Below are 27,048 nucleotides of genomic sequence, written 5' to 3'. Positions count from 1 at the left end.
TTTAGGAAATAATAATTAAAATAGTTTATTGTACTAATGATGATCTCAACTGGAAAAAACTTATACAGGAAAGAATCTTTTAAAAACTCTCTCTGCCTGAGAGGAATCTGTACCACAAGGAGACCAAAAAACAGTCTCTTTAATATTGAAACTTTGTCAATATTCCTTTCTCTCCAGGAACAGCAGTCTTATATAGAGTTGTTAAATCTGCCTAAAAAGCAACCTATATTTCTTAGGTTAGAATGGCAAAGACCTTAATTTTTGTTAGGCTTGTGGTTCACATATTTTTAGTCTCTCTCTTAACACTGTAAACGATCGCCATAGTTTCTAAAGACTGTGTATCGCCTCAGGCTCTGTCTGGCCTAAAGCCTAAGTTTCAGACACCCCCCCCCCCCCACTTGGAGATTTCACAGTAGAAAGGATTCTGATTAATATCTCTGTAACATTTCAGCATAAAAGCTAAACACTTTTTTATCACTTAAAAGAGCAAGATATATATACACTCAAGGTGTCTAGCTTTCCTCTCGAAGCTGATTAAAAAAAAAAGTATAAGGTAATGTTTAAAAAAAAATACAATTACTCGTGCCGTAAAAAGGTTGTGGCAGGTTGTCAACTTTACAATAGATCAGAACTGCTTTCTTTCCCAACTGGAAACTCTTAGAGAATCGAAATGGAAACACAGGATTCATTTAACGTACTTTACAAACAGAGTAAGCACCAAACAACTTAAGTCTGATCCGGAAAATATTTCAAGAAATAAAGTAGGAGAGCACTCATTCATCACTACTTCACATATAAATCCTGCAGAATAGTTCATAGAATAAGTTTGAGGTGAACCTTGTTGAGTTGTAAATAAACATAATCTTGTACAAATCTTCTATACAAGGATACCCTAGCTTAATTTCCAGAGATCGCCTGATCTCTGTCCTGTGACAGACTGTTATCCTCTCAAGAACCTGTCACAAAACTAACCATGTTCATCCCAACACTCAAACCCTCCAATCCCTAAGACCAAAAACAGTTTTACTGAATTGCCGGGCTGCCCTAGTCTGATCTAACAGGTCTTCCCAAACCTGTAATATACAGAGCATCCAGCTCATGAGAATAATGACTTTATTTAAAGCTAAATAAATAAAATAAGTGGAATACTCTGTCCAAACAAACTTGTCTCAGTACGAAAACAATAGCCATTTGCTATTTCTAGACTCTCGCACGGTCCCATAAAAAAAAAAAAATAAATAAAATAAAATAAAAAAAAAAAAAAAGCTCTATGTCAATTTGTTTAACACTAGAACATTATTCAAAAATTTTAATTAAAAATAAAATTACATTATATACATGAAAATATTGAGACATAAATAGATACACAACATACATAAATTATAAATTCTTGATTTGATATACCATTAACTACTCTAAACAAGATGTAGTGTTCTTAACCTACATTACATAAAATATGCAATGTAATAAATATAAAACGTGCATAATTATATCACTTAATATATATATATATAACTTCTACAACAGTAATGCATGAATGACGAACTGCAAAATAGGCTCAGTGTTGAAAACGTTAAACGCAATCAATAAATATTCTGAGGTTTAATATTGTTAAGGACTGCATCACTGTTAAGGAGTTGCTAAGACATATCACGACATTCAACACCGCAGAGTGAAGCGAAGTGTAGTTCCATATCTTTTATTTAATTAGGTTGGTAACAATGTCCTCCTATTACTAGTCCTATGAAATTCCCATAACTTACTTACAGCATTAGGATTGCGGCTCGGAAAAGGCAGCAGTGGACTCAGATGATCTAGTCCAGGATTAGTGATATCAAAAGTCGATTCTAAAGTTAACTATCTTCACTAATTTATTTTTAATTAAACACTAAAGATGATTCAAAACATACTCTCAAAAGAAAGTGAATATAAGTAAAACAGAGAGGAACGATATTATCTTACCTGTCATTTCTAACAGTCGATCAGCCAACGTACTTTTCCCATGATCAACATGAGCAATGATGCTAAAATTTCGTATTTTATCAATAGGAAATTCATCTTTCTTGCTTGCTTTCTCACCATGCGTTGAGGATGTTGAAGACCACCTGCTTGATATTTGCACAAACGATCCACGAGTACATCTATAAAAATCATCATAGATCGAGTCTTTTTAAGAAGTCACACTCTATTTAAAAAACTCAATATAAATAGTCAGACATATATTTTCAACTCCAAGAGCTTATATTCAATAATCAAAATTGTTTCTTTTTAAATGCTATTCCCTTTCAAGCAAAAGAGTTTTATTTCATTTTATACAATTTTGAGAAAAGGAGTGAAGTGCATTCAGAAGCAATACATCATTGCCATGTAATCAATGCAGGAAAATTTTACTTTCATGTTAAACTGAATGAACATTGACTATCACCATACAATATTATACCTTGTTTTATTTACATATTGCTTATAAATTTAGTTGTGATCCCATTGTTTGTCAAAATGGTCTTTATCAAATATTATTTTTGGTTCGTTAATTCTGATAAAATACGATTCACAGACTTCTCTTTCAAAGAATGATGAAATTCGTGTAGGATGTTTACTTTCTCAATTGTGTTTTGAATCATTAAACACTTCGATAACCTGGAAGCAGTTTATTCCTCATCCTTGGGGTTCCTAATGTGTTTCTTTATCATAGCTCATAGCGGTCTGGTCTCTTAGTTGAAAAGTGACCAAAAGCACACGAAAAAGTGACCAAAATCTCATCATGCCCTTTTTTCCTTTGTCAACTTCTCCATCACCTCTCTCTTTGTTGTTTTCTTCCATCTTTACTTCTTCTTTTTGAGCTTCCTCCTTTCTTAGGTTTTCTAAGTATGCTTTGTAGTTACGGTAAGCAGACTTAGCAGATGTAAGAAGCTTCTGAGTAAGTGGAACCAGTTCTGGCCTATTTCCAAATTTCTTCATCCCAGACATATATTCAACTTAGCATTGAGAGCATTCATCACTTACTCTTAAGAAGAACATAGAAGAAGCATAACACACGATGAACATGATGAACTACACAAACACACACACACACAACGTTGAGCGGAGCGTTAACTATTACGAGAGAAAACTAAAGACTATTATGATAGAAGAAAGAATAGACACAGAAGGGTTCTCAACTCCACCTTGAGAGCTTAAGCATCCACCAACCATCTACTGTGCTTTAGAAAGAATAAAAGCTGAAGTGAGAATAAAGCTGACTATTTCACACGTGCAGCAAGTACTGAAGTTTTCAGAGGAGTAATGTGTAACAAGTTTCTGCCTTTTTCCATCTATTTTTATAATATTTTTCTTAGAAAACTGCCAATGCAAAACATAAATCACACGACAGTCACTTTATCTCCCAAAAAAAGTAACTTTTAGGGACAAATTTGAAAAAAAAAAAAAAAAAAGTAACTTTTAGTGACCAACTTGAAAAAAGTAACTTTTAGTTAAAAAAGTGACTCGCTATGAGCCCTGCTTTATTCTGATGTCTATATTTCTATTTGATATTCTCACTGCCCTAATCTAATATTTAAAACGTTTCGGGGATGATCAAAATCTGTACGAAGACAATAAAACATTCTGAGGTTTAAAGGCAAATGACATATATGCTACGCTTGAGAACTAGATGATCACTATCTTTTCTCACACTTTCTTCTTTACAAGCTATGCGTTTCGTGCACCAAGTACAGGGTGGCTAGAAATGTTACGGAAAAGAACTCTCCACTTTTTTCCGTTTTCCAGGACATTATTTTGAAATTTTTCCTGATACGTAATTGGCCCCACAGAATTTCCTAAGAAAACATGACAACTTCAATACATAAGTAATAATTTTTTTGTCTAATCAATTAGAACAACGAATAATGAAAAAAAGGATACAACGTACTTATCTAATAAAAATTCTTGCACAAAGCAATAAATTAAATATCTTCCCTGAAACTTTCATACATAACTTTAGTCATATATGAAAAGAAAAAGTCAAAGTTAGAGATTCATCGAAAATGAATTGGTATATGTATACAAAACTGGATGCGGTGTACCAACATTTCTTTAGGGAAAAAACTAATAGTATTATGTAATTCATTTTACTTTTTTAAATGCTCAATTTCCTCATTAATATTGCGCACATCTCCCATTATTTTACCCTTCTTAACTTCAAGCTCATTCAGAATGATCTATATTTTCCTGTCCTCAGCTTCTTTTTGTTCCTTTCTTTCTCTCTCTCGTCGTTGATTTGTGGCTTCTGTACAACCAATATGATCATTTCGTGGATATTGAATCGTGGATAGGTTCTCAAGGCCACCACACGACACTACTGAATCGTACTCAAGTCTGTGTGCTAACATACTAAAGTTTATCTGCCACACATTGCGCATTGATTCAAAATGCTCTTTCTAAATTTGAATTTTCATAAGAAAAAATCAACACAACTTTAACATCTCATAATTCATTGTACTGAAACACTGACCAGTTCTAAAGTACTGATTCATAATTTTTTATAATTTTGATTCGAATAAAACTCTTTGAACATAGCTAACTCTCTCTGCCCTAATGCCATCTAACCAATTATTTTTAACTGGTTCAGCAGAAAGAGAGTTCATGTAATTCACTCCAACATCAGATCCTGCACAAACATTAAGATCCACACACGAAAGACCTCTAGCCAATTTATAATTTAAAGGTAACCTCAAAAAGTTCAAGAAGAAATTCCTATAGATACTTTCCGCAAATTCGGAGAAAAACCAAAATATCCAAATCCGTCATTGGTGGACATTTCTTAAAAGGCAGTACGTAAAAATAAAATAATAATAATAATAATAATAATAATAATAATAATAATAATAATAATAATAATAATAATAATAACAAATAAATAAATAAATAAAATAAGTCAATGTTTTTCACAGGAAGATTATTTTCTTCACAATCCACATCAATTCGTACACAAGAACTCGAGAAATAAAAGCGCCTTGCATTACTTTTTTTTTTTTTTTTTTAGATCACAGCCGGTAATGTGTTGTAAAGAAATGGACTGAGAGGAGTGCTAGTTTGAAATTCAATAAAGAAAGGTAAAAGTTCTAAAGCATGTGATTTTCAAAATATAATTTTAGAAATAAGCATATTATATTCTGCCGACATATTTGGTACGATCTGATCGATCGAAGAGTTGGTAACTTGCATATCCTCCCTAACACCTTGAATATATAGCAGAAGATACGGATAAATGTCAGTGGCTCGCTGAGCAACATCACTATTTTCAAGCCAACACGGAACAAATCTTCACTGAAAAATTTCCTGAGCCTCCAGCATAGCGTGCTAGAAATCCAATCAGAGCTCTTACAAATCCAACAATTTTCCAATCCTATATCTCAATTGCAGCCTTAAATGGGGGACTGCATGGAAAGTAACTCACAGCTTGCTATACAAACTATTAGTCATTCGGAGACGTTTTGATATCTGACTTGAAGATATGTAGAAATTTAACGTTTGCATTGGGGCATCTATTGAAATGTGAATGATCTATTTTAAGTTCAAGGGTGAAACCCGATTAAAAGATCAGAACTGATCCCGCTGAATTGATGTTTTGTGTAAAATGGAGTCACACTTACTTACTTAAAATATTGCAGACACTTCTTTCATTTTTCAGACTTGTATAGAAATTTTTCATATCATTAATTTTGGATAAACTTCTGGTTACTGAGACTTTAGTTATATCGAAGCACGTATTCTATACGTTCTATCACTCAATACTTTTGTCACTTTTATTCTACAGGATCGACATGGAAAGAATTTCATACGGTACATCACATCTTTGCATCTAACAAGTTTTCTTTACATCTGCAGAAGAAGAGGTGGCGACTGCCTGAAAACTCTTTTCAGATTTTCTATCTTATGGATGTTCTGAATACATAATTTTCATTTTCTGTTAATAGATATGGGTCCCATCATATGAATTACAAATGAACATCTTTCTGTCCGATGTTTGCTTGTACGATCTATGACTGGTTTATTCTTAGTTATTTATACACATTTCTGGCATTAGCGCCATCTATGGGGAAAAGCCCATCACGTATGAGGAATGACGTCCCTCGACGAGCACATTATCCACGGAAGGGGGAAGGAGGCTGTCTGGGAACTGTATGTAAGGTACTATTCCGACATTTGTGTTTGAATAATGAAAATCCAGGAAAAACTCACTCAGGATAGCTGGTCTGTGGAAGATTTACATCTTTTCGACCGAGTACCGAAGGCAAGAGCGTTAGTGACTACACTACGCGGGGGCCACTACTGGAATTTTTAAGAATAACGCATAATATTGACTAAAGATAATAACCGTAAAGTTTACAAAATCTCTTCTAATTATTTATCTATAGGTAACCAAATTCTCAATTCACCTCTAACTGTCACTCTCAGAAGGTGGCAACGCAACCTTATCACCAAAAATTCAGCAACTGATGCAAAATTAAGACAGTAACAAGGTAACTACTAATTTTTATAAGAAAGCGTCCTTCCGTAAATCACAAAACAATATTGATTGATAATAATCTACTTTTGATAACTTAAATACACGATTAGTTTTACTTGATTCATTAGAATTTAACGTGCCTTTCAACAGTTACAACTTAAGACCGGCTTATTGTTTACAGGCGTCTCGAATCACTTGTTAGTTTGTCATTCCACACATGAAAGAATATGTTAAAGCGAAGGTATTAATTCCCGAGTCAGGTTAATATTCTTTGATATCTGCTACTACAATATAATAAACGGCTGACAAAATTATAACATACACTATTCTACAGCGATACTATGAATATTTATTTCAGGTATGCGAAAGTCAAATCTGGTACCGGTATGAGAATCCCAATTCTACCTTTTACCTTCTGTGCATGATCAAAAAGTTCGAACATTTTGCTTTGCACCGAAAACATGTCAACTCAAGATGAGGTCCCCTAGTAGAGAAAACTAGCAGAAGCAAACACAACCACAGTTCAGTTCTTAGAAAATTCAAAGTTATAGATTTTTCCTCGTCATTTATGAAAAAAAAAAAAAGGCATACAGGTAAAGAATATGAGTTCAGTTTTAACTTACAGGAGCAATATCTTAACTTACAAAGGAATATAATGTTTAATGAATTTATTTATGTATGCAGAGAATATGAAAGTCATATGTGTACTGCAAAGTTGGCTTGTAGTAACTACCTAGCGCAGGTTGGTGAATATTTCCCCCATTTCTTCCTTTATGTGTATACTCACCATCGTGCTATAGCAATGTATCTATTTCGGCCTTACAGTACCGCCCTATTGACTTGTAATAACGAACCAGCACATGTCAGTTTGTTTTGAGATTAGAATACGTTTTATTGGCTTACGTTTGTAGGTACAGGGACAGAAGTGCGATATTTATGACATACTACAAATCTGTGCACAGCGGGTATACAAGCTCCAAACAACGTATTATCCTATTTTATAGGGGCATACTTATATTTTTGAAATATGAACTTCTCTTAGCAGTATTCTTACAAAGTTAGATAGTGTTTTTTAAAAGAAGAGTTGTATCAATGGGTGCACATTCACTTTAGGAGGACTGAGTATGAAACACGAACGAACTTAAAAGCACAAACAAATTTGAGCTAGCTGTCTACATTAAAAAGAACGAATTCTAACTAACTGAATCAGGTAGGAACACAACAGGAGAGCTTGAGGTAGCCAGGGGTGTCCCCGTTGGGAGCAGGAGCGTCAACGATGGTGAGTATGCGCGTAAACTATATATCACAATACAACTACCGTAGACTACATATCACAATACCTTCCACTGGAATTTTCACCATTTTTTTTTCTTCTCTCTGTAACTGTTTACTACAAATTTCTTTGTTTTATTTCACATCTTAGCTACTTTGCCGCATACCATGTTAAGCCATCGGCCTAAGGAATCCAGCTCTTTTCTCTAAAAAATGTTACAATTTTGGTAATTTCTGTTCACATTCGGTTAGTTTAGGGTAGGTTGGTTTATGTTATATTAGTGTAGGAGTCCCGCATAATTTTCCAAAAAATTATAGAATTTCGCTTATTACTACTAATATTAGCTTAGGTTAGGTTAGATTTGGTTACGTTATGTTACGTCTAAGTACTTGCATCATTCATTTCTCCTGTAAATTTTGTGATTTTTACGTGCTTCTGGACCCCTTGTACTGAACATACTCCAAGCCATCAAGTGATTAATTTCTCTTTACATGGTCGTCGCATTTCTGACATGTTACATCAAACTTCGTTCTTTTCCTTTAACCTAGAAATATGAGGAATTCCTTGAAATCCCAATGTTTTATCCTTTTCCATGTCAGGTAATTCAAATTGCTGTTTTAATGTTCTTTAATATTTGAACACGACATCCATCACTTCCACCATATCTACACTGTCCTCGGACACTATCAACACTGCCAGTACGTTACTTTAAACTGCTCACTGAAACAAGTCAAGACACTTTTCGGATACTTCCATCTTTAAGGACTATGATTTACAACACTGCACATTATAGCTTCCATGTTTAACACTACGTTCTTATGTGCTATGTGCTTACAAGTGCAGACTTTGTCTTATTCTCATATTTTACGTATATTATAGGGAAGATCCATATATATAATTCGATTTCTGATGTGTTCCTCTTTCGAAATCAGAATTCATACCTCTTCCGTAAATTTTACAAAACTGTGCCCAAACAAAAAGGATAGTACCCAAGGAAATTAGAGTACAAGGCATGATGTAATAACTAGTTTAAAAATTCCATTTCCGAAAAATTATTGGCTTAGATTCTGCAGATAGGAGTCACATATTAAGTTAGAAATATGTTATATTAAGCTAATAGGAGGAGAATAGTAGCTTACATAATTCCCCAAATTTGACGCCAAATCTATATGAGAATGGAACACTAAACGCACAATTGTCACCGTGTAATGTTTCGTTAATAGCATATCACGTATCAAACTTTAAATATAGTATCTTACCTTACCGCTCTGCAGTAATGACAAAGTTTTGTACTTTTGGCCTTTTCACTTCTTGCAGCCCTAAAGAAATTTTTGGCTAGGTATTGCCCAAAAATTGTACCTAGACGTGAACTTTTCGATTTATTTACATTTAAATACATTCTTAAATTTCTCAACATGGTAGGTTATTTTCGGAACTAACTTCATGCGATGAGTGAAAGAGCTGGCTCATTCACTACTAGAGAAACTGTGGTTCTTATTTGTGATAAATCATTTTTGAAGAAATACTATTCCTTTGAGGAAAGAACATTCTCTTCGCAATATCTACTATGGTATATAGAATAACATGACTACTCCATGATTACATTAAGTCAAATTTCACTGTTAAATTAAGAATTTATCAACAGAATATCCACAAATATTCTAAAAATAGTAGTTGTATAATCATGTTTATTTCTACATTTGAGTGTTATATTTTTGTCTATCGCTTCAACTACCGATCTACTCCAACACACTAGACCACTACATAGCAGCGCACCACGATCCTCAACTAGCTACAAATTCTACCAGATAGTGATACCAGGTCGTCAACAATTTGAAAACACTGTAACAGAAAGATAATATTAGTTTTATTTGTTAAAGTAAAACAAGTTTCAGTAATTTGCACTATAGATGCTAAATATTACCTTTTTATGAATAAATAAAAATAGTAATGCCTTTGCACATATTTTTCTTTTTGTGTTTTCTCAAACTTTGGTTATTATTCCATACACTAAAATGTCTTGCATACAATGAAAACTATTGTAACAATTGAAAGTCGAAAAGACATATGTTTCTATTCAATAGGCAGTGCAAGGAAAATAGTGTTCCATGGAATAAATATTGATTTATGTTTAGAATGAGAGTTAAATTTCAGTAATTCATTCATTAATAACTATTATAGAAAGGAAATAAGCATGAATCCATCAAAGTTGTTCCTTGTTTTAGGAAAGTGCATGAAGTATAAAAACGTTTATAAAATTGTGACAAGTAATTCAATCGAATTAGCTACTGTGCGAAAAAGTTTTTTGTTTCTTCAGTTCTATTCACCCAATTTTTCTAGTTTTGTAGCAACAGGTAAATCTACACCTCCAACGAGAGAACAATTGGATGCAGAACGAGAAAAGCTCAGAAAAAAGAGTATACCAAGAATAACATTAATTGGTACAGATGACAATATTTCGGTTCTAACACTTGAGGAAGCTGAGAAAATCGCAAAGAGAAGGGGTTTAAAACTAGTGAAAGTTAGTGACTTCGAAAGAAAAACTGAACGTGCTAAATATCGATTAATGACCGGAACTCAATTTCACGGAGAAGAACGAAAGAGCAAGCAAAATACAACACAGAAAAAAGGCGCGTTAAAGGGTGAAAAAATTTTGTCATTATCAAGTAGAATTGGGGAACATGACCTGTCATCAAAGTTAAAAAATGTTAAAAAGTGGTTGGATAGAAATTTTGAAGTAAAGGTTACTATATCTGCCGAAGAAGGGAAAGTGGATCTTGCTGTAAGTAGTACACGCAGTGGTGCCTTTAATGGTAAAATTCATTTTAATTCACACAAAGAATTGAAAAATGCATGACTGGACCACGAGTCGAATCCGGGTCGTTAGTTTACCGTGACTATACGTTCACCCCCTACGCTACCCAGTTCGCTCTCAAAACAGCTGTATATTATATCACGGTAATGTTTAGCAGAAGGGGTCCGGAAGTACGTAAACAAATACAAAATTTACAGGAGAAATGGCAGATGCAAGTCCTTAGACCTAATATAGCCTAACCAAATCTAAGCTAAACTAACATAACTAACCTAATATTAATAGAAATAAGCGAATTTTTATCATTTTTTTTCGAAAATTATGCTGAACCCCTACACTAATATAATGTAACATAAACTTACCGAACCTAATGTGAATAGAAACTACCGAAATTGTAACTTCTTTCAAAAAGAAAAAATAGCCGGACTCTTTCTGCTAAACATTGTGTTTTATCACTTTTGAAGTGGCTACTCAGTCACTTACATATGGATGGCCTTTACCACAACTCGTGTTGGGTTAAAAGGGAGTTACCATGGCCCCGTATTTTTCATCTCTTTTTGGTTTTAAAATGTAGATTTCGATTAGCTCTATTCAATGGCACGACTTTTGATTTCTGGAACCTACCGCTTCAAGGTCAAATTAGGGGTAAAAAATAAAAAGTGGGATTATTTGGGCAATGGGGACCAGTTACCGACTGGGACGAAATAGGTGTCGTTTGATTCGTATTCATACGTACATGAATAATTAATATGCCATTTTTCTGAAAATTCTATTGTAATCCGGAATATTAACGAAAATCCAAGATCCAAAATTCCAGATTTTCGTTAATTTTCGAGAAAATGGAGTTAAGGTATTGAAGTATGTGTGATTACGAATCGAGTGACACCTGTTTCGTCCCAGTTGGTCACTAATCCGCATTGCCCAAATAGTCCAACATTTTATTTTTGATCCCTAATTTGACCGTGAAGCGGTCGGTTCCAGAAATCAAAAGTAGTTACATTGAACACAGCTCATCGATATCTACATTTTAAACCCAAAAAAGTTTTTTAAAAAAAAGTACGGTGCCACGGTAACTCCCTTGTAACCCTCCTGTTGATCTGGGATAATCCAGTCTCCGCATTACGGAACATTTCCAACGTTTGCATACATTATACGTGGATCGATTTTATATCACACTGACTTCGCAATAGGTGCGAATTCAACGAAATGCAAGGAATGAAACAATGCAGAACTGTGCTGAAAATCAAATTCTGAACTCCGACTCACCATTCCGAAGTATTATCTATCACACTTTAACCATCTTGGTTTTCTGTAATGTAGACTGTGCAGTAAAAGCATCGTAGGAGCCTAAATAATGTTCCTTTTAATGTATTTGTAGCCAATACTTCCCATGGATTAAAGGAAATAAATAAAGACACATCCTTAAAGTTAATGTTACCCCCCCCCCTACAAATATGAAAAATGCTTTTAAGTTTCCATAAAAATTATTTTGTGGACGAAAACGGCCTAAGTGACACATATGAGGCTGTTTACTTTGAGACTCCTCCCACATTGAAATGACCAAAGGAAATATTGGCATTAAATTAAAGAAATACATTGAAGTTTCGCGCTAGAATAAGGAAGCTGTTTTAGGCTTACAAGTACATCTTCAAAATATAAAATCAAAAGATAGAAGTGTTATATCGTGCCACTCCGAATGTTAAAAGGAACATATTTGAAGCTTAATATATTAGGACAAAAAACCAACTATTATACACTACAAAAGGCAATCCTGAGAAGGACTGGGTTACAATTATTCCAACTACATTAATAAAAACAAATAATTAAGACTGTAAATACTTTACTATATATTCTTTAAGTTATACAGAGATTACAAATTCAGAGTTGAATTTGTTAATTAATTAGCAACAGTGTTCAATATGGTAACATTGAACATATAAGGCTTTAAACTTACAGTATGTTGATAAACATATGCAACACAGATTACACGACTAAATACTAAAAAATATAAAGTAGGTTTGTTTTAGGGTAAGTGCGCAAGCAAATTATAATTGCATTAAAAAATTTTGTATATGCACTTTTTACTCCATTGTTTGTTATAACAAAACTATGAAGACCAACATAGAGGGTAGTCTGAAGCCTTAACCCCGACAAAGAGGCCCATGGGAAGTACTGGAAATATTGGTTAAAAATACTTAAAGAAATATTTATTCAGGTTAGTTGTTGTTTTATAATATGTTTCATACGCTCAATAACCAATTCTGAATATATACTTGTTCAAGAAGCGAACTGGGTAGCAGAGTGGTTAACTCATGGGCACGGCAAACCGGAGACCCGGGTTCGATTCTCTGTCCAGTCGTGTAATTGTTCACTCTATGTATATCATTGAATTCGCATATATTAAGGAATTTTTTAATCGGTTATTTCTTTGATCTATCGTATATAATTCTGATAAATATTTTGGTAAAGGTCGATCAATGTGTTAACATCATTATAACATGTCTGATGAGAAACAGCTTTTTTGAAAATAGTGATCATGTTTAAATTATCATTGGAGTTTGTGAATTGAGAATAGTACTTTTATTGTCATGAATAGACAGTGAAATATTTCAGTCATCATTCGTCAAAGCGATTTCTTCATGGCAAACCGATTGGTTTGGTTTCAGAGTTTGGACACTTCGCAGCAGATCAGGAAATTGTAACAGCTTCGAACAATATACAAACGGAAAGTCTCTGGAAGTGTAGGAAATATTAAGTTTATCTTTGGTGGAATGTTATCGTTTTGTAAATTTCCACATATCGTAAAACAGCATTCGAAATACGATATTTTAAATGTACATTAACATTTTTGTTTAAAAATCATAAATTTCCTCTTGAGCGTAAATGTTTTAAAAGAAACGAAATATTTAAATTTATTACTGATTTTGTGTACAGGTTATTTGCTTTGGAACGGTGGTTTTGGTTACCTGACTTTTTTTTTTTTAATGCAAATGTTTTCTCTGTATTTCTTCAAAAGCTGCTACCTATAATATTTTGATTTATGGTTTTAATTTAACTCCATGGACTTAATTTGTCTTTGCACTGAAGATCTCGCAATTCTTTGTTCGAGTATATTCGTCCTGGCAAGTGAAAGTCGAAATTGGCAAGTTAATAATTTTTCATTATTACCTAAACTTTGCAGTTATAGAACTACAGGATCATCGAAAAAGAATGCCAGGATTTTGATTAGTTACTATGAACAAAGTAGAAAATATCAAAGTTTCTGTACACACCTTAGTAAATTTCAGTGTGTGCTCCGTTTGTTGCTCTACATACGTCTAATCTGTCAATTTCGGTCCACGTGCAGCATATCTGGAGTAACAGTCAAGGTAGCAGTAGAAATGCGCTGCTGAAGATATACCAAGTAATTTTCTCTGCATACACAATGTTTTTGATATATCCCCAGGAAAAGAAATCCAGAGGGGTAAGATTTTTGCCACCATCTTGACTGTTACTCCTGACATGCTTCAACGCACATTGAAATATACTAAGGTGTGTACAGAAACTTTGATATTTTCTACACATTTTAAGGCTAAAACCATTGAAGTACCTTTAACGGTTTGTTCATAGTAACTAATCAAAATCCCGTTATTCTTTTTCGATGACATAAAATTTAGTGATATATGAAATAATAATAATAATAATAATAATAATAATAATAATAATAATAATAATAATAATAATAATAATAATAATAATAATAATAATAATAATAATATTATTATTATTATTATTATTATTATTATTATTATTATTATTATTATTATTATTATTATTATTATTATTATTAATTATTTTAAAACAGGAGAAGGTATATGAAAGCATCAGCAGTGCAATCGGTGCAGATGGAAGGATAGTTCAGAAAAGACAGAAGGGCAATGACATTAAATTCCAAATAATACCTCCAAAGAAGACTTCTGTTACGAACGAGGAGAATGAAGTGTCTGAACAAGTGAAGTGAATAGTGAGATTGTGGTAAGCATTTCTTCATAGATGTTTTATATCAGTCCATTTTATAATAAACAAAAATAACGCAGTTCATAATGGTATTAATAGTTGTAGTTGCTAATTAATTAAGAAACATCGAAAACAAGAAAACAATTCCTAATAGCACACTCACCTTTAATATTCTAGTAGTTTCATGTATTCACGAATAGGGTAATGAAAAAATAGAGAAACTTCTTCCGTACCAAGCAAACAAATATAAAAAAGAAAGAAATTAGCATATTTTGAGTTTGTTTTTCTTTTTTTATGCATGTAAAACTGTATGTAATTGGAGATTATATTCCTTGTGAATATAGTCGATATCAAATCTAACTAATCTGGCCACAAAAATAATTTTGTGGTATGCTCAAGAACAAAACATGTTTTATGCAAATACCAGTCCAGTCCAGCCTCCCAACTGGTCTAGTGGCTAGCATGCGCGCCTTTTGTGCACGTCATCTCGGGCTCGATCTCCAGTAGGAGAGCGTTCTCGAACGCACCACGGTGATTCGCATTCCATCTTAAACACTAGGTACACGTCTCATATAGCCTCGTTGCTGACATTAAACTTCAATAAACGAACAAAAAAGAATCCAGTCCTACTCAGGGTTTGCTGACAAGGTTGAGACTGTTTGAAAAATGATTACGCGACAGTCCATAAGTCTCCATATGATACATGATCATAAGTCTCCTTCTTCCATCTAATCACCTTACTTGATGTGCGTGTCACAGTGGAGAATGGACATCCCGGAAGTTGACACACATCAAGCACTCTGTCTGTCTCAGAACACACCATCTTTCACAAACATACATTTTACATCGTCCTCAGAATCCTTCTTCCAGACTCCTCCTTCCTATCGCTCAGAAAGAAATGATAAGACACCTACATTTTCAGTCTATCTGTAAACCGTTCCCATAATCTTAACTGTTTATAACACAAGCTCTGCTTCCCATACAACTATTTTTCTTTGCCGTAGTTATTTTTTTTTCCTTTACAGTGTAAATTCTATATTATTTCCCATTTCACTTACAATTTATTACCTTTTTAAATAATATTTTCATTTCTTGTTAATTTCTTCATTTATATATTTTCTTTATTATCCCTTCCCTCTCTAGCGTTCTTATGACCTACTTATTCTATTGGTTTTATCTTCCTTCATTACAATTTCTCCACTTTCAGCGTGACTACATTTGTATTTCATTTTTCATCGCGTTGGCGGCTATTGCATGTATAAACATTTTTGTGTTTATACATAAAATAATATGTATGTTACCAGTATACTAAAGGAGCAATTTACTATCACTTATAGACATGTAAAAATAATAGTAAAAGAGTTTAACTAATGTAGAGTTATCTGTAATAAGGAGTATGAAATGTGAAAGCATTCATCAGCATGCATTGCTGTTTTACATAATAAATTGTTGCAGCTGTAAATTTTACGAAGTAATTCATCCTGAAATAGTAGTTATATATTTTTTTTAAAAATAATGTAATAAAAAATAAATACTTTTGTTAACTAAATGTATATCTGAAAAATGTCATTGTCATATTCCTTTTTTTCTAGCAATGATGATAATTAACAAACAAAATTGCAAAGAAAATGTAATCTTTAGAGTTGAGTTGAGTTGATTTTAGTTTAGCGTCCCGTTCAGCAGCGAGGCTATATGAGACGTGGACCTACTGATTAACGTGGAATCCGAACCACATGAGCTCCCGCCGGGAATCGAACCCGGGTCTCCCACGCCAAAAGCGCGTACGCTAACCGCTTAGCCACGAAAGAGCTCAATGTAATCTTTAGAGTTGAGATCTAGTAGTATACCTTGCAGTATGGGTTCTCTTACCCAAGTAGTGTGTTTCTGTCAAACGAGTTTTCAAAAAATCAGTTCCTTTTTACAGCACATATCTTCCGTTATCTCAGCAACTGTTTGCACAATGAAAACTTGGTAACATCATTACGTTTGTTGGGAAAAATTAATTCGTAATGAAAGATATCACGGAGATTTAAAATACATTTCAATGTAAAATAGCCTACGTACTGTATCTGAAATTATACAAATAAGGATATAAATTTTGTTGTTATACGTGAAAAGCATTGCATCCTGTATGAAGTATCATTGACTGTTATTTTCTCTTGGAAGAAAATAAGTATTATCAATCTCGTAGCAAGAAACTCCTGTAGGAGTTCATTGTGTTCTGAAGTGAGCACAAAAGCTTCTTTGTAATAGCACAATATTCGTTATCCTGGTTGTAAAAAATAAAATATTGTTGTCAACAATAAGCCTCCCTTTCACCGACATTACTTTACATAAACTTGCCCTATTGTGATGGATGTCTTGGATGTCTCTGTTACTGATAGATAGATACTTAGACGGATTGAATTGTACTAAAGTTGTATCATATATACTTTGTCATACAAAAAATGACATATCACTCGCTGTCTTACACGATTAAAATTGAATTGGATTTAAGGTTTGATGGAAATACGTACCATATACAATTATAAAACGTTTAATTTTTCTTCTTGATTTGGGAGCAAATGGATTATATTATCTTGACGATAGCTGTGGAAAGATGAATTAATTTGTTATATATTCAGCTTACTTTTATATCACATGAATCAAACAACAGTCATGTTCTACAAAGTCCAGTATACACTGTAGTAAACAGGCTCGAACTTCGAACAGGTTGGGTGCGTACAGGGTGCGAATTACCGGGGGCATGAGGGGGATTTCCCCCGTCAATCACATTTTGTTCCCCCCCCCAAAGAAGTCAGCTGAATTATCCCCACCGGGGATGCTCGCTTCCTTCCCCCCCCCAAACTATGCTTAGTATAACGTCAAATTTCACTGATTTTTGTCATTTCTTGTAAGTTTAATCTTCTAGCTGTATTTCTAAATGATCTATGTAAACTATTCAGTTTTGGTCATTTCTACTTACCACGTAATTACCCACTATTTTCAACGTTGTTTAGTTAAACTATATTATTATGACTACGTTGTTACTTGCAACTGTACCTTCTTACCCTTCAGTTCGTCATCGTTCGTGAATTTGAATGTACAAATTGCGTACAACAAAGCCACATATGATTTTATAAATGTTCTTAGCGGTTGGCCAAGAAGTAAACAAATACCTTCTTCCACCATACTTGGAGAAGTTCGGACATGTCATATTCATCCACTACATTTGTATCGATTATCATCTTATTTTAATTTTTGTTATAACATGTTATTTCATTTTCCAGTGTACTCTTTGTTAGCACATGGTCTTCAATCCCTAGTAAATTGTGTGTATGCAACTCAAAAGTTGCATTTAATTTGTGATAATTAGCATAGTAATCACTGCCTTTTACAGTTTACGGAAATGAACTTTTGAAACTGTACTCAAAATCTGAGATATAGGTATTCTCTCGTAAGTATATGTTAACGTACACGCTGGGGGATACGCTCCTAGTGAGCAGACATGTTAGTGAAGGTGATTTTTAGGTGAATAAGCGCATAATTGAAGATTTGTTTCAGCATTTGTTAATAGGACTGGTTCTCCGTGTCATTGCCCGTGTCTGTATAAGCATTTCAATTGGAGAGCCTTTTTTAAAGTTAACCCTTCATTTTTACATCTTTCTTTTCGCTGTACAGTTTGCTGTCCGCGCTAATAATGTTGTCAGATAAACTTGTATGTAATGTTTTACTTTATTTGAATAACGTAGCTCATTGTGAATCAACTCATCTGCAACCTAACAGTAAAGTAATTGTGTGCCGGTGCTGTGCCATCAGTTGTAGCTCAGAATAATCTCTAAAATACTCATAGAATAATGTAACAATTGGGGATGGAACTGATGCACAATACGGTACTTAACAACTAAATTATGATTGAATTTAAATAAAATTCAAATGTTTCTAATTTTGAAAAATGATTAGTTATGGGAAACAGGTGAAAAAGAGAAAGGATGTAACTAAGAAATAGGAATGAGCACTAGCCTGATAGATCCAACGAGACTAGCGTCGTCCTAGTCATCTGGAATGATGAATGTTTTCCCTTGGAGCAGCCTGGATAGCTGGAGACAGTCAACACCTGGATCTCTATCCTGTTGATCTGCAAGGGGCGTCGATAATGCGTCTTTACGATGATGTTCTCCTACATCTTCATTCCACTACTCTGCTAACAAACTCAAAGGTGTCTGCGGCGATGAACAGACAGAATGGTACTCTTGACTTATGGAGCTGGTTATTCTCCAACAGTGCGATCCGCTTCTCTCCGATGTTCCTGCACCTATCCTAATCGTGTGTCGAATACCCCTTGTTGTTGTGTTCCTCGTGGTTTTGTTCAGCTCAAGAATGATGACCTAAGAGTCCAGTGAATCGGGAAGTATCAGGCTATGCTAGAAGGTATGCGAAAAGGTAAAGAGGAAGCTGGTCGAGTTTATTGACAAATATGCGTTTACAACAGGTGTCTGAGAATGTAAGTCCTGATCAAAGTTTTCTTCTAATGAGTGTTCAAAAGTTCATGTTTCTTTCGCTAATAATTTAATTTAATAAAATAATAGAATTTAGTAAATTAAATTAGAGTTTATACAATTATCTCATCGTTACTTCATATCCAATACACAGTTACTTCACAATTGTAAGTGTTGACTTCCTGAGCCCCATCACAGAATCGATATTTGGAGAAAAAAGTCGTGAAGAGGGCAGCTTTAACGGGGAGTAGAAGGACAAGCTCGAAATTTGAATTGAAAGATTTTAAATATTTGGCTTTCGATTTGACCTTGATGTCAGAAATCGGGACCAGCAACAATCCATTTCTTGTTTCATAGGCTAATATCTAGATTTTCTTTTAAAAAAAAGTATGTCAAGTTTAACTGATAATTTTAGTGGTTTTCATAAGACTGAAGTATTTTTTAAAACCTGTATGTAATAACGCAAAGTGGAAGAGTTCAATATGAGTGGAAAAATTAACATATGCTTGTAATCATGGCTATCGCTCGGGGCGAATTATTAAGTTAATAAACCTTAGAGAGCTACGGGGACAAGAGTGAGTACAACATTTAAACACGTTCAGACGGGTTTGGTTTGGTGTGTATATGTCAGACAATATATACGTACATAGTTATTGTCGGTAGATTTATTGAATTAATAAATCTCTTATTTATTACAGATATATATATATATATATATATATATATATATATATATATATATATATGGCGTACGGCATTATTGTCTCATTTTGAAATTTGCACTTTCAGACTTTATGTCCTGTTGGCCTAATTTTATCCCTCTTCCCCCCAATATAGATTATCTAATTCGCACACTGGGTGCGTACGTATTGTGCTCAAAGTATGAATGTTAAACCAAGTGATTGCATAGCTTATTTTAAATGAATGTCTAAAGTAACTCCTGGATCTAATACAGTTGAGTTCAAAGGATATTTTGATTGTATTAGAAGAAAAAGAACTGGTAGTGCTAGCTTTCAATGCAAACGACATCTCTTATTCGCAGCATAAATACCGAGATAGCTAAGGGTATTGCCACCAGTATTCAGAATTTTAAGATTTGGGTTAAGATTTTAAATGATGTAAGTTGTGTTTTTAAGTCACATGTTTACTATAATTGTACACATTCTTAGTAGGTGTGTGTGTGTGTATTAGAAATTGAGTACTAGAATAATTGAGTGCTTATATAGCCTCATATCGAAAGAATCACTCTTTAAAGTTTATTGAATTATCAGTCATTGTCAGATACTATGGCTTAGTAGAGGTTATTACAGTGTAACCTTTAAATGTAATATATATAATATGTCATTGACCCATACCGTGACGATGGTAGCTATAATTCTTATTTTTATGCTATAAATTTACTTTCTTAGTGTTCTGTGTTAATGTTACGTCGGAAAATATGTGTTTTTAAGAACGAAAACGATTTTTTAAGTACAAATCTTTGTAAAGAAGAATAAAGTCATAAGGTTAACGTTTTAGAATACCTAAAAATATTTAACTCATCCTTTTTAAATACTTTGATACAAATGACGAACTAATCATAATCAACTGAACATTAACTGAAGTATAATTAATGTAACATTAACATAGGATAGTGAGAAGCTGAATTCTGTAGTCTTAATTTTTTTTTTTATCTCTCTACTATTTTATAGTATTCAAATATGTATTGTATGTGAACCTTAACGTCTCTTCTTTACGGTTACCAGTATCTTTGAGCAGTACATTTACCCTATTACATGTTAAGCCCTACATAATTTTATTTATTGAATTAATGACTTTAAATATAAACACGTATACGAGTATATAATATTAGGAAAAACAGTGCTTACTATTCAGGAAGTCCATATGACATCCTATCAACACTACTACATTTTGAATTCCGTACTGAAAGAATTGTCATAGCTATCAGATCAAAGACCCATCAACTATGTGAACTGCCGTTTTAAAAACGTCTTTTCGACCGAAAATGGTCCCAGTAGTGAAGATAGTGACGATCAATTGGGGACAGAATTAGTGAATATGACTGGTGAATAGTTTCATTCGTCAATTTATATAAGGAGTTTCTGTGAGAACAAGTGTTATCATACAGGAGACGCCATCTTTGTTTGTCAGTGCTGACTTCTGGTGAAGTTTTCGTTTTATTTCTTGAGGTTCGAAAGAAGAGTCCAAATTCCTATTCACTTGTCCAAGGAAAATACGATAAATGGTTCGAACTTCAGATTTCCAAATAAATAAATGCATCTTTTGAAGGTGGAATAGTGGTATATCGAGGCTATGCTAGGCTATGCTAGAAGGTATGCGAAAAGGTAAAGAGGAAGCTGGTCGAGTTTATTGACAAATATGCGTTTACAACAGGTGTCTGAGAATGTAAGTCCTGATCAAAGTTTTCTTCTAATGAGTGTTCAAAAGTTCATGTTTCTTTCGCTAATAATTTAATTTAATAAAATAATAGAATTTAGTAAATTAAATTAGAGTTTATACAATTATCTCATCGTTACTTCATATCCAATACACAGTTACTTCACAATTGTAAGTGTTGACTTCCTGAGCCCCATCACAGAATCGATATTTGGAGAAAAAAGTCGTGAAGAGGGCAGCTTTAACGGGGAGTAGAAGGACAAGCTCGAAATTTGAATTGAAAGATTTTAAATATTTGGCTTTCGATTTGACCTTGATGTCAGAAATCGGGACCAGCAACAATCCATTTCTTGTTTCATAGGCTAATATCTAGATTTTCTTTTAAAAAAAAGTATGTCAAGTTTAACTGATAATTTTAGTGGTTTTCATAAGACTGAAGTATTTTTTAAAACCTGTATGTAATAACGCAAAGTGGAAGAGTTCAATATGAGTGGAAAAATTAACATATGCTTGTAATCATGGCTATCGCTCGGGGCGAATTATTAAGTTAATAAACCTTAGAGAGCTACGGGGACAAGAGTGAGTACAACATTTAAACACGTTCAGACGGGTTTGGTTTGGTGTGTATATGTCAGACAATATATACGTACATAGTTATTGTCGGTAGATTTATTGAATTAATAAATCTCTTATTTATTACAGATATATATATATATATATATATATATATATATATATATATATGGCGTACGGCATTATTGTCTCATTTTGAAATTTGCACTTTCAGACTTTATGTCCTGTTGGCCTAATTTTATCCCTCTTCCCCCCAATATAGATTATCTAATTCGCACACTGGGTGCGTACGTATTGTGCTCAAAGTATGAATGTTAAACCAAGTGATTGCATAGCTTATTTTAAATGAATGTCTAAAGTAACTCCTGGATCTAATACAGTTGAGTTCAAAGGATATTTTGATTGTATTAGAAGAAAAAGAACTGGTAGTGCTAGCTTTCAATGCAAACGACATCTCTTATTCGCAGCATAAATACCGAGATAGCTAAGGGTATTGCCACCAGTATTCAGAATTTTAAGATTTGGGTTAAGATTTTAAATGATGTAAGTTGTGTTTTTAAGTCACATGTTTACTATAATTGTACACATTCTTAGTAGGTGTGTGTGTGTGTATTAGAAATTGAGTACTAGAATAATTGAGTGCTTATATAGCCTCATATCGAAAGAATCACTCTTTAAAGTTTATTGAATTATCAGTCATTGTCAGATACTATGGCTTAGTAGAGGTTATTACAGTGTAACCTTTAAATGTAATATATATAATATGTCATTGACCCATACCGTGACGATGGTAGCTATAATTCTTATTTTTATGCTATAAATTTACTTTCTTAGTGTTCTGTGTTAATGTTACGTCGGAAAATATGTGTTTTTAAGAACGAAAACGATTTTTTAAGTACAAATCTTTGTAAAGAAGAATAAAGTCATAAGGTTAACGTTTTAGAATACCTAAAAATATTTAACTCATCCTTTTTAAATACTTTGATACAAATGACGAACTAATCATAATCAACTGAACATTAACTGAAGTATAATTAATGTAACATTAACATAGGATAGTGAGAAGCTGAATTCTGTAGTCTTAATTTTTTTTTTTATCTCTCTACTATTTTATAGTATTCAAATATGTATTGTATGTGAACCTTAACGTCTCTTCTTTACGGTTACCAGTATCTTTGAGCAGTACATTTACCCTATTACATGTTAAGCCCTACATAATTTTATTTATTGAATTAATGACTTTAAATATAAACACGTATACGAGTATATAATATTAGGAAAAACAGTGCTTACTATTCAGGAAGTCCATATGACATCCTATCAACACTACTACATTTTGAATTCCGTACTGAAAGAATTGTCATAGCTATCAGATCAAAGACCCATCAACTATGTGAACTGCCGTTTTAAAAACGTCTTTTCGACCGAAAATGGTCCCAGTAGTGAAGATAGTGACGATCAATTGGGGACAGAATTAGTGAATATGACTGGTGAATAGTTTCATTCGTCAATTTATATAAGGAGTTTCTGTGAGAACAAGTGTTATCATACAGGAGACGCCATCTTTGTTTGTCAGTGCTGACTTCTGGTGAAGTTTTCGTTTTATTTCTTGAGGTTCGAAAGAAGAGTCCAAATTCCTATTCACTTGTCCAAGGAAAATACGATAAATGGTTCGAACTTCAGATTTCCAAATAAATAAATGCATCTTTTGAAGGTGGAATAGTGGTATATCGAGGTATCGTCAATTATATCAGACATTCATATCATCATTCCCTAGAATCCGATAAAAAATTCGTATTATTTCAGTGAGAGAACTTTACACTTTGAGATGTCAGGCGTCAAAGTACTATGGAAGGGAACACAACCAACTTAGATTACTTTCTACGACTTGCAAAAGAAACTCATCTATAGGTAAAATTTATTGTGTATATTCTCGTGTTCCTTTCTGCATATTGCCGATGCAGTCATTCGGAAATGGCGTGTTTGTTTCTTATCCTCTTCAAAAAATGTGTTGATATTTCTTACCCTGTTTAAATTCGTACAGCAAAGTCATAATTAGGTGTCATGTGCCTGTTTCACTTTTGATATACCATATAACAGCACAACCCCATAAACAACAAGCAAAAAGTATCACCACATGTCTGCCAGTTGCATGATTTCGGCCATGTGGTTTCAAGAAACAGATTTCCTCAAACTTGAATATTCTTATCTAGTGACAATTCGAGCTCACTAATCCAATTAATTATTATTATTGACTATTCTCGCTTTATAAAAATTGCAAGTATAGCCATATATGTCTTTGGTTCATTTTACTCCAATTATTTCAATTTTATTTTTCTTTCTTTCTTTCTTTTCAGCAGTTTTGATAATACACGATGAATAGGAAAAAATCCAGTGATGGGATTTTGTATTACTGTAGAAGGAATTGTGATGACTTGAATAAGGAGCCACACAATAATATATTTTTATACAAAAAGATTATACTTCAAGTCCCTAAGAATTGCGGCTTATCTATATTTGTATGCATGTAGAATGACAAATTTGATTAGCGTGTATATGTTCTAGAGATGGTGTGTTTTTAAATGATTTATAAATACGCTGAGGGTTGCCAGATTTACTGAAAGAAAGCTCAGAGATCAGCGACATTTATGTAGTTCGGGCAACACTTCTAATTTTTTTTTTTTTTTTTTTCGTATTAGTACCATCAGTGGTAATTTCAGATTTCCCTTGAGAACTTTCAATGCTCGGGGAAGAGGGGATAAAAAAGTACTATTGGTAATGCACATTGGGCACGATCGGAGCTATGGTTTCGGGAGCAAAAATTTCGTAGTTTCGGGGAATTCTCCCCCTCCCTCTCCCCGTGGGATGTCACTTGAAATCATCACTGAATACGTCCATTGCCTTGTAACATTTACGTGTAGAATCACTATAACTATTAACATTCACTACTAATAACCAAACATATATTTTACCGAAAAAATAAGAATAACATGAAATATTAGTGATTATTACATCAGTCTACGCCTACGATGTACGTTAGACGCCTACGATCATGTTTATGTTTTGCGTATGAACATGGTTTTTGGAGCCCTATGTTGCGTCAAGACAATTCCTGTTTTCCAGAACCATTTTGTAGCAATCTCGGCAGTTCATCTGAACACAAATTTCGGTCATAAGTTCTGTTGACATCCTGTTTCTCTCATCTGACCATGAAGATTTCATTATATTAACACTCGTTCGATGTGTACATTACTGGCTGGTATACAAGCAAGATATACTGCCTTTTATTTTGCACAAGCTTGGAGCATTATTTTGAACAGTCCCGATAAACACTTTCCATAATATACAGCAGTTTTTCTTTATTAGTAGTTATGTGTTATATAATGAGTTCTATATTATATATGTATTATATAATATAAAAAAACAATAACTGTCAAACGTAAATATTGCTTCAGACACCTCAAAGATCTATGGGAGATGTCTAACTTACAAGTAGCTCTCATCTTTGATGTTTTTGGACAGTTTATAAATGCCACCGCAACTAATATTTCATCGTCCTGCATAGTAACACTGACCGGTTGACCACTCTTTGCACATTACAGATGAAGCCAGTTTTATCATATTTATTGCGTAATCTGTAATTTATTAATCTACTTAGTGAAGGTGTATGAAATTCTGTAGCTCATTGCCGTCGAACATTTTCAACATTCTCTGCCTTCCAGTTTTGTTTGATTATCCACTTCTGTTTGTCGATGGTTAAATTACCAGCCATGATTATATGAAAATAAATAATAAAAAATAATAGACTATATGCCTACTTTTGCACCCCTCTGTATATTTCAAAACAGAAAACTCGCTGTACAACAATTTACTTCCATCAAAACTAATCATTAAATGGAAACAGGGTTGTTGCTGCGCGATAACACATATCCAACAATGAGAAACCTCGCCCTTTGTCACAATATTATCTTTGTAAATAACTAAGAATAAGTACAACATATAAGTCATAGATAATTAATTATAAATAATTTCATATTTAAGTTACACGATTTAGTTTGTTGGCCTGTAGACTAAATGAATGTATTTCGAACGTGAGAACTCGCTACCGAGATCTGGAAACCCTAAATATCCTTAGGAATGTTTATTTATGTTTCAATGTAAAGATTGCGTAGTAATTTGTTCTATTTTTAGTCATTGTAAAATTTTTGCAGCAATGTATGAAAAGTGCTTGGAAAGTAAACTCCAGCAGGTAAAAGTGGTTAAAGAAATATTGATTAGAAAAACATATATATATATGTCATCGAGTATTCGTAGGCTTTATGTTTGTGTATCCCATTATCTACTTCCTTGTCCCAGTATCGAAGAAGTCCACACAGTGTAAATGTTTGAAAACATGACTAGTGATTTATTTTATAACCTAAGTGATTTGTCGTATTTATATTACGCATGCGTTATTGATAATACCTAAAGTTATAGTACCAGGATTTCAAATATTGTTTTTCAGTGAGGTTTTATCCTTGCATCCTTCATTTGCAACATCTTTTTTCTCTCCATGTATGTATAAACTATATTTTTTAGAATTAAAATTTCAACAACGGAAATAAAAACACGAATTTGCTCAAGAACTTGATTTTTATTTAATTATGGATTAGTCTTCTAGTTACTGTTTATATATAGTCTTATCTACTACTTTATCTAAGTATATGTAGAGCCTGACAATTAGGAAATGATACAGATTATTGTCTGCTCTGAAGGTAGTTTTGGCACAGAAAGCTTTAATAGTGGTGAATCATGTGTATGACATTGGAAATACATGCAGACTTTTCTAGCTCGATTGGTCGCCACTGTGATGCGTGACGCGGCGAAGTGTAGATTGGTGGTGAAATACCTCGTCACGGTTTCAGCAATAGAGCAAAGTGTGAATATCACTCTAGTATCAATATTACATAATCAATATATATTACACAGGCCTGCATTATTTCGGTTATATCATGTTTTTCAGCATTGGATGATGGATTCTTATGTAACTTGG

The 27,048-nt window shown here is 33.4% G+C and overlaps 3 protein-coding genes across 6 annotated transcripts in view; 1 reads left to right on the top strand and 2 right to left on the bottom strand.

Moving 5' to 3' along the window:
• waw (Translation factor waclaw) overlaps positions 1-9,548 on the bottom strand; it is a 49,933-nt gene extending 40,385 nt beyond the window's left edge. For 2 of the 3 annotated variants that reach the window (XM_081747312.1, XM_081747313.1), the window contains exons 1-2: positions 9,020-9,548; positions 1,963-2,141 (exon numbers count right to left, since the gene is read on the bottom strand). In XM_081747312.1, coding sequence (XP_081603438.1) covers positions 1,963-2,141; positions 9,020-9,177 — 337 coding nt within the window. In that variant the 5' untranslated portion in view covers positions 9,178-9,548. Of the gene's footprint in view, positions 1-1,962; positions 2,142-8,153; positions 8,659-9,019 lie in introns of those variants that run through there. The other variant, XM_081747314.1, reaches the window with a different exon arrangement.
• Positions 1-10,294, bottom strand: part of LOC145676502 (mitochondrial amidoxime reducing component 2-like) — a 143,217-nt gene extending 132,923 nt beyond the window's left edge. Inside the window, exon 1 of the mRNA XM_081747316.1 lies at positions 10,285-10,294. The gene's annotated coding sequence lies outside the window, so the exon portion shown is untranslated. The remainder of the gene's footprint in view (positions 1-10,284) is intronic.
• On the top strand, positions 9,804-26,635 carry mIF3 (mitochondrial translation initiation factor 3). Of its 2 annotated transcripts, none has more exons than XM_081747322.1 (3): positions 9,804-10,542; positions 14,417-14,586; positions 24,377-26,635. In XM_081747322.1, exons 1-2 carry the CDS (start codon positions 9,955-9,957, stop codon positions 14,570-14,572), a joined length of 744 nt encoding a protein of 247 aa, XP_081603448.1. In that variant the 5' UTR covers positions 9,804-9,954; the 3' UTR covers positions 14,573-14,586; positions 24,377-26,635. The 2 variants fall into 2 exon arrangements, with proteins under 2 accessions (XP_081603448.1, XP_081603447.1); XM_081747321.1 differs by having other exon boundaries at positions 24,374-26,635.
• Positions 26,636-27,048: the final 413 nt, after the last annotated feature.

The sequence above is a fragment of the Thermobia domestica genome, unplaced genomic scaffold (assembly GCF_964235325.1).
Source record: "Thermobia domestica unplaced genomic scaffold, izTheDome1.hap1.1 HAP1_SCAFFOLD_175, whole genome shotgun sequence".
Classification (NCBI taxonomy): domain Eukaryota; kingdom Metazoa; phylum Arthropoda; class Insecta; order Zygentoma; family Lepismatidae; genus Thermobia; species Thermobia domestica.
Note: the sequence above shows the minus strand (reverse complement) of the source record. Positions and strands in the feature narration are given on the sequence as shown.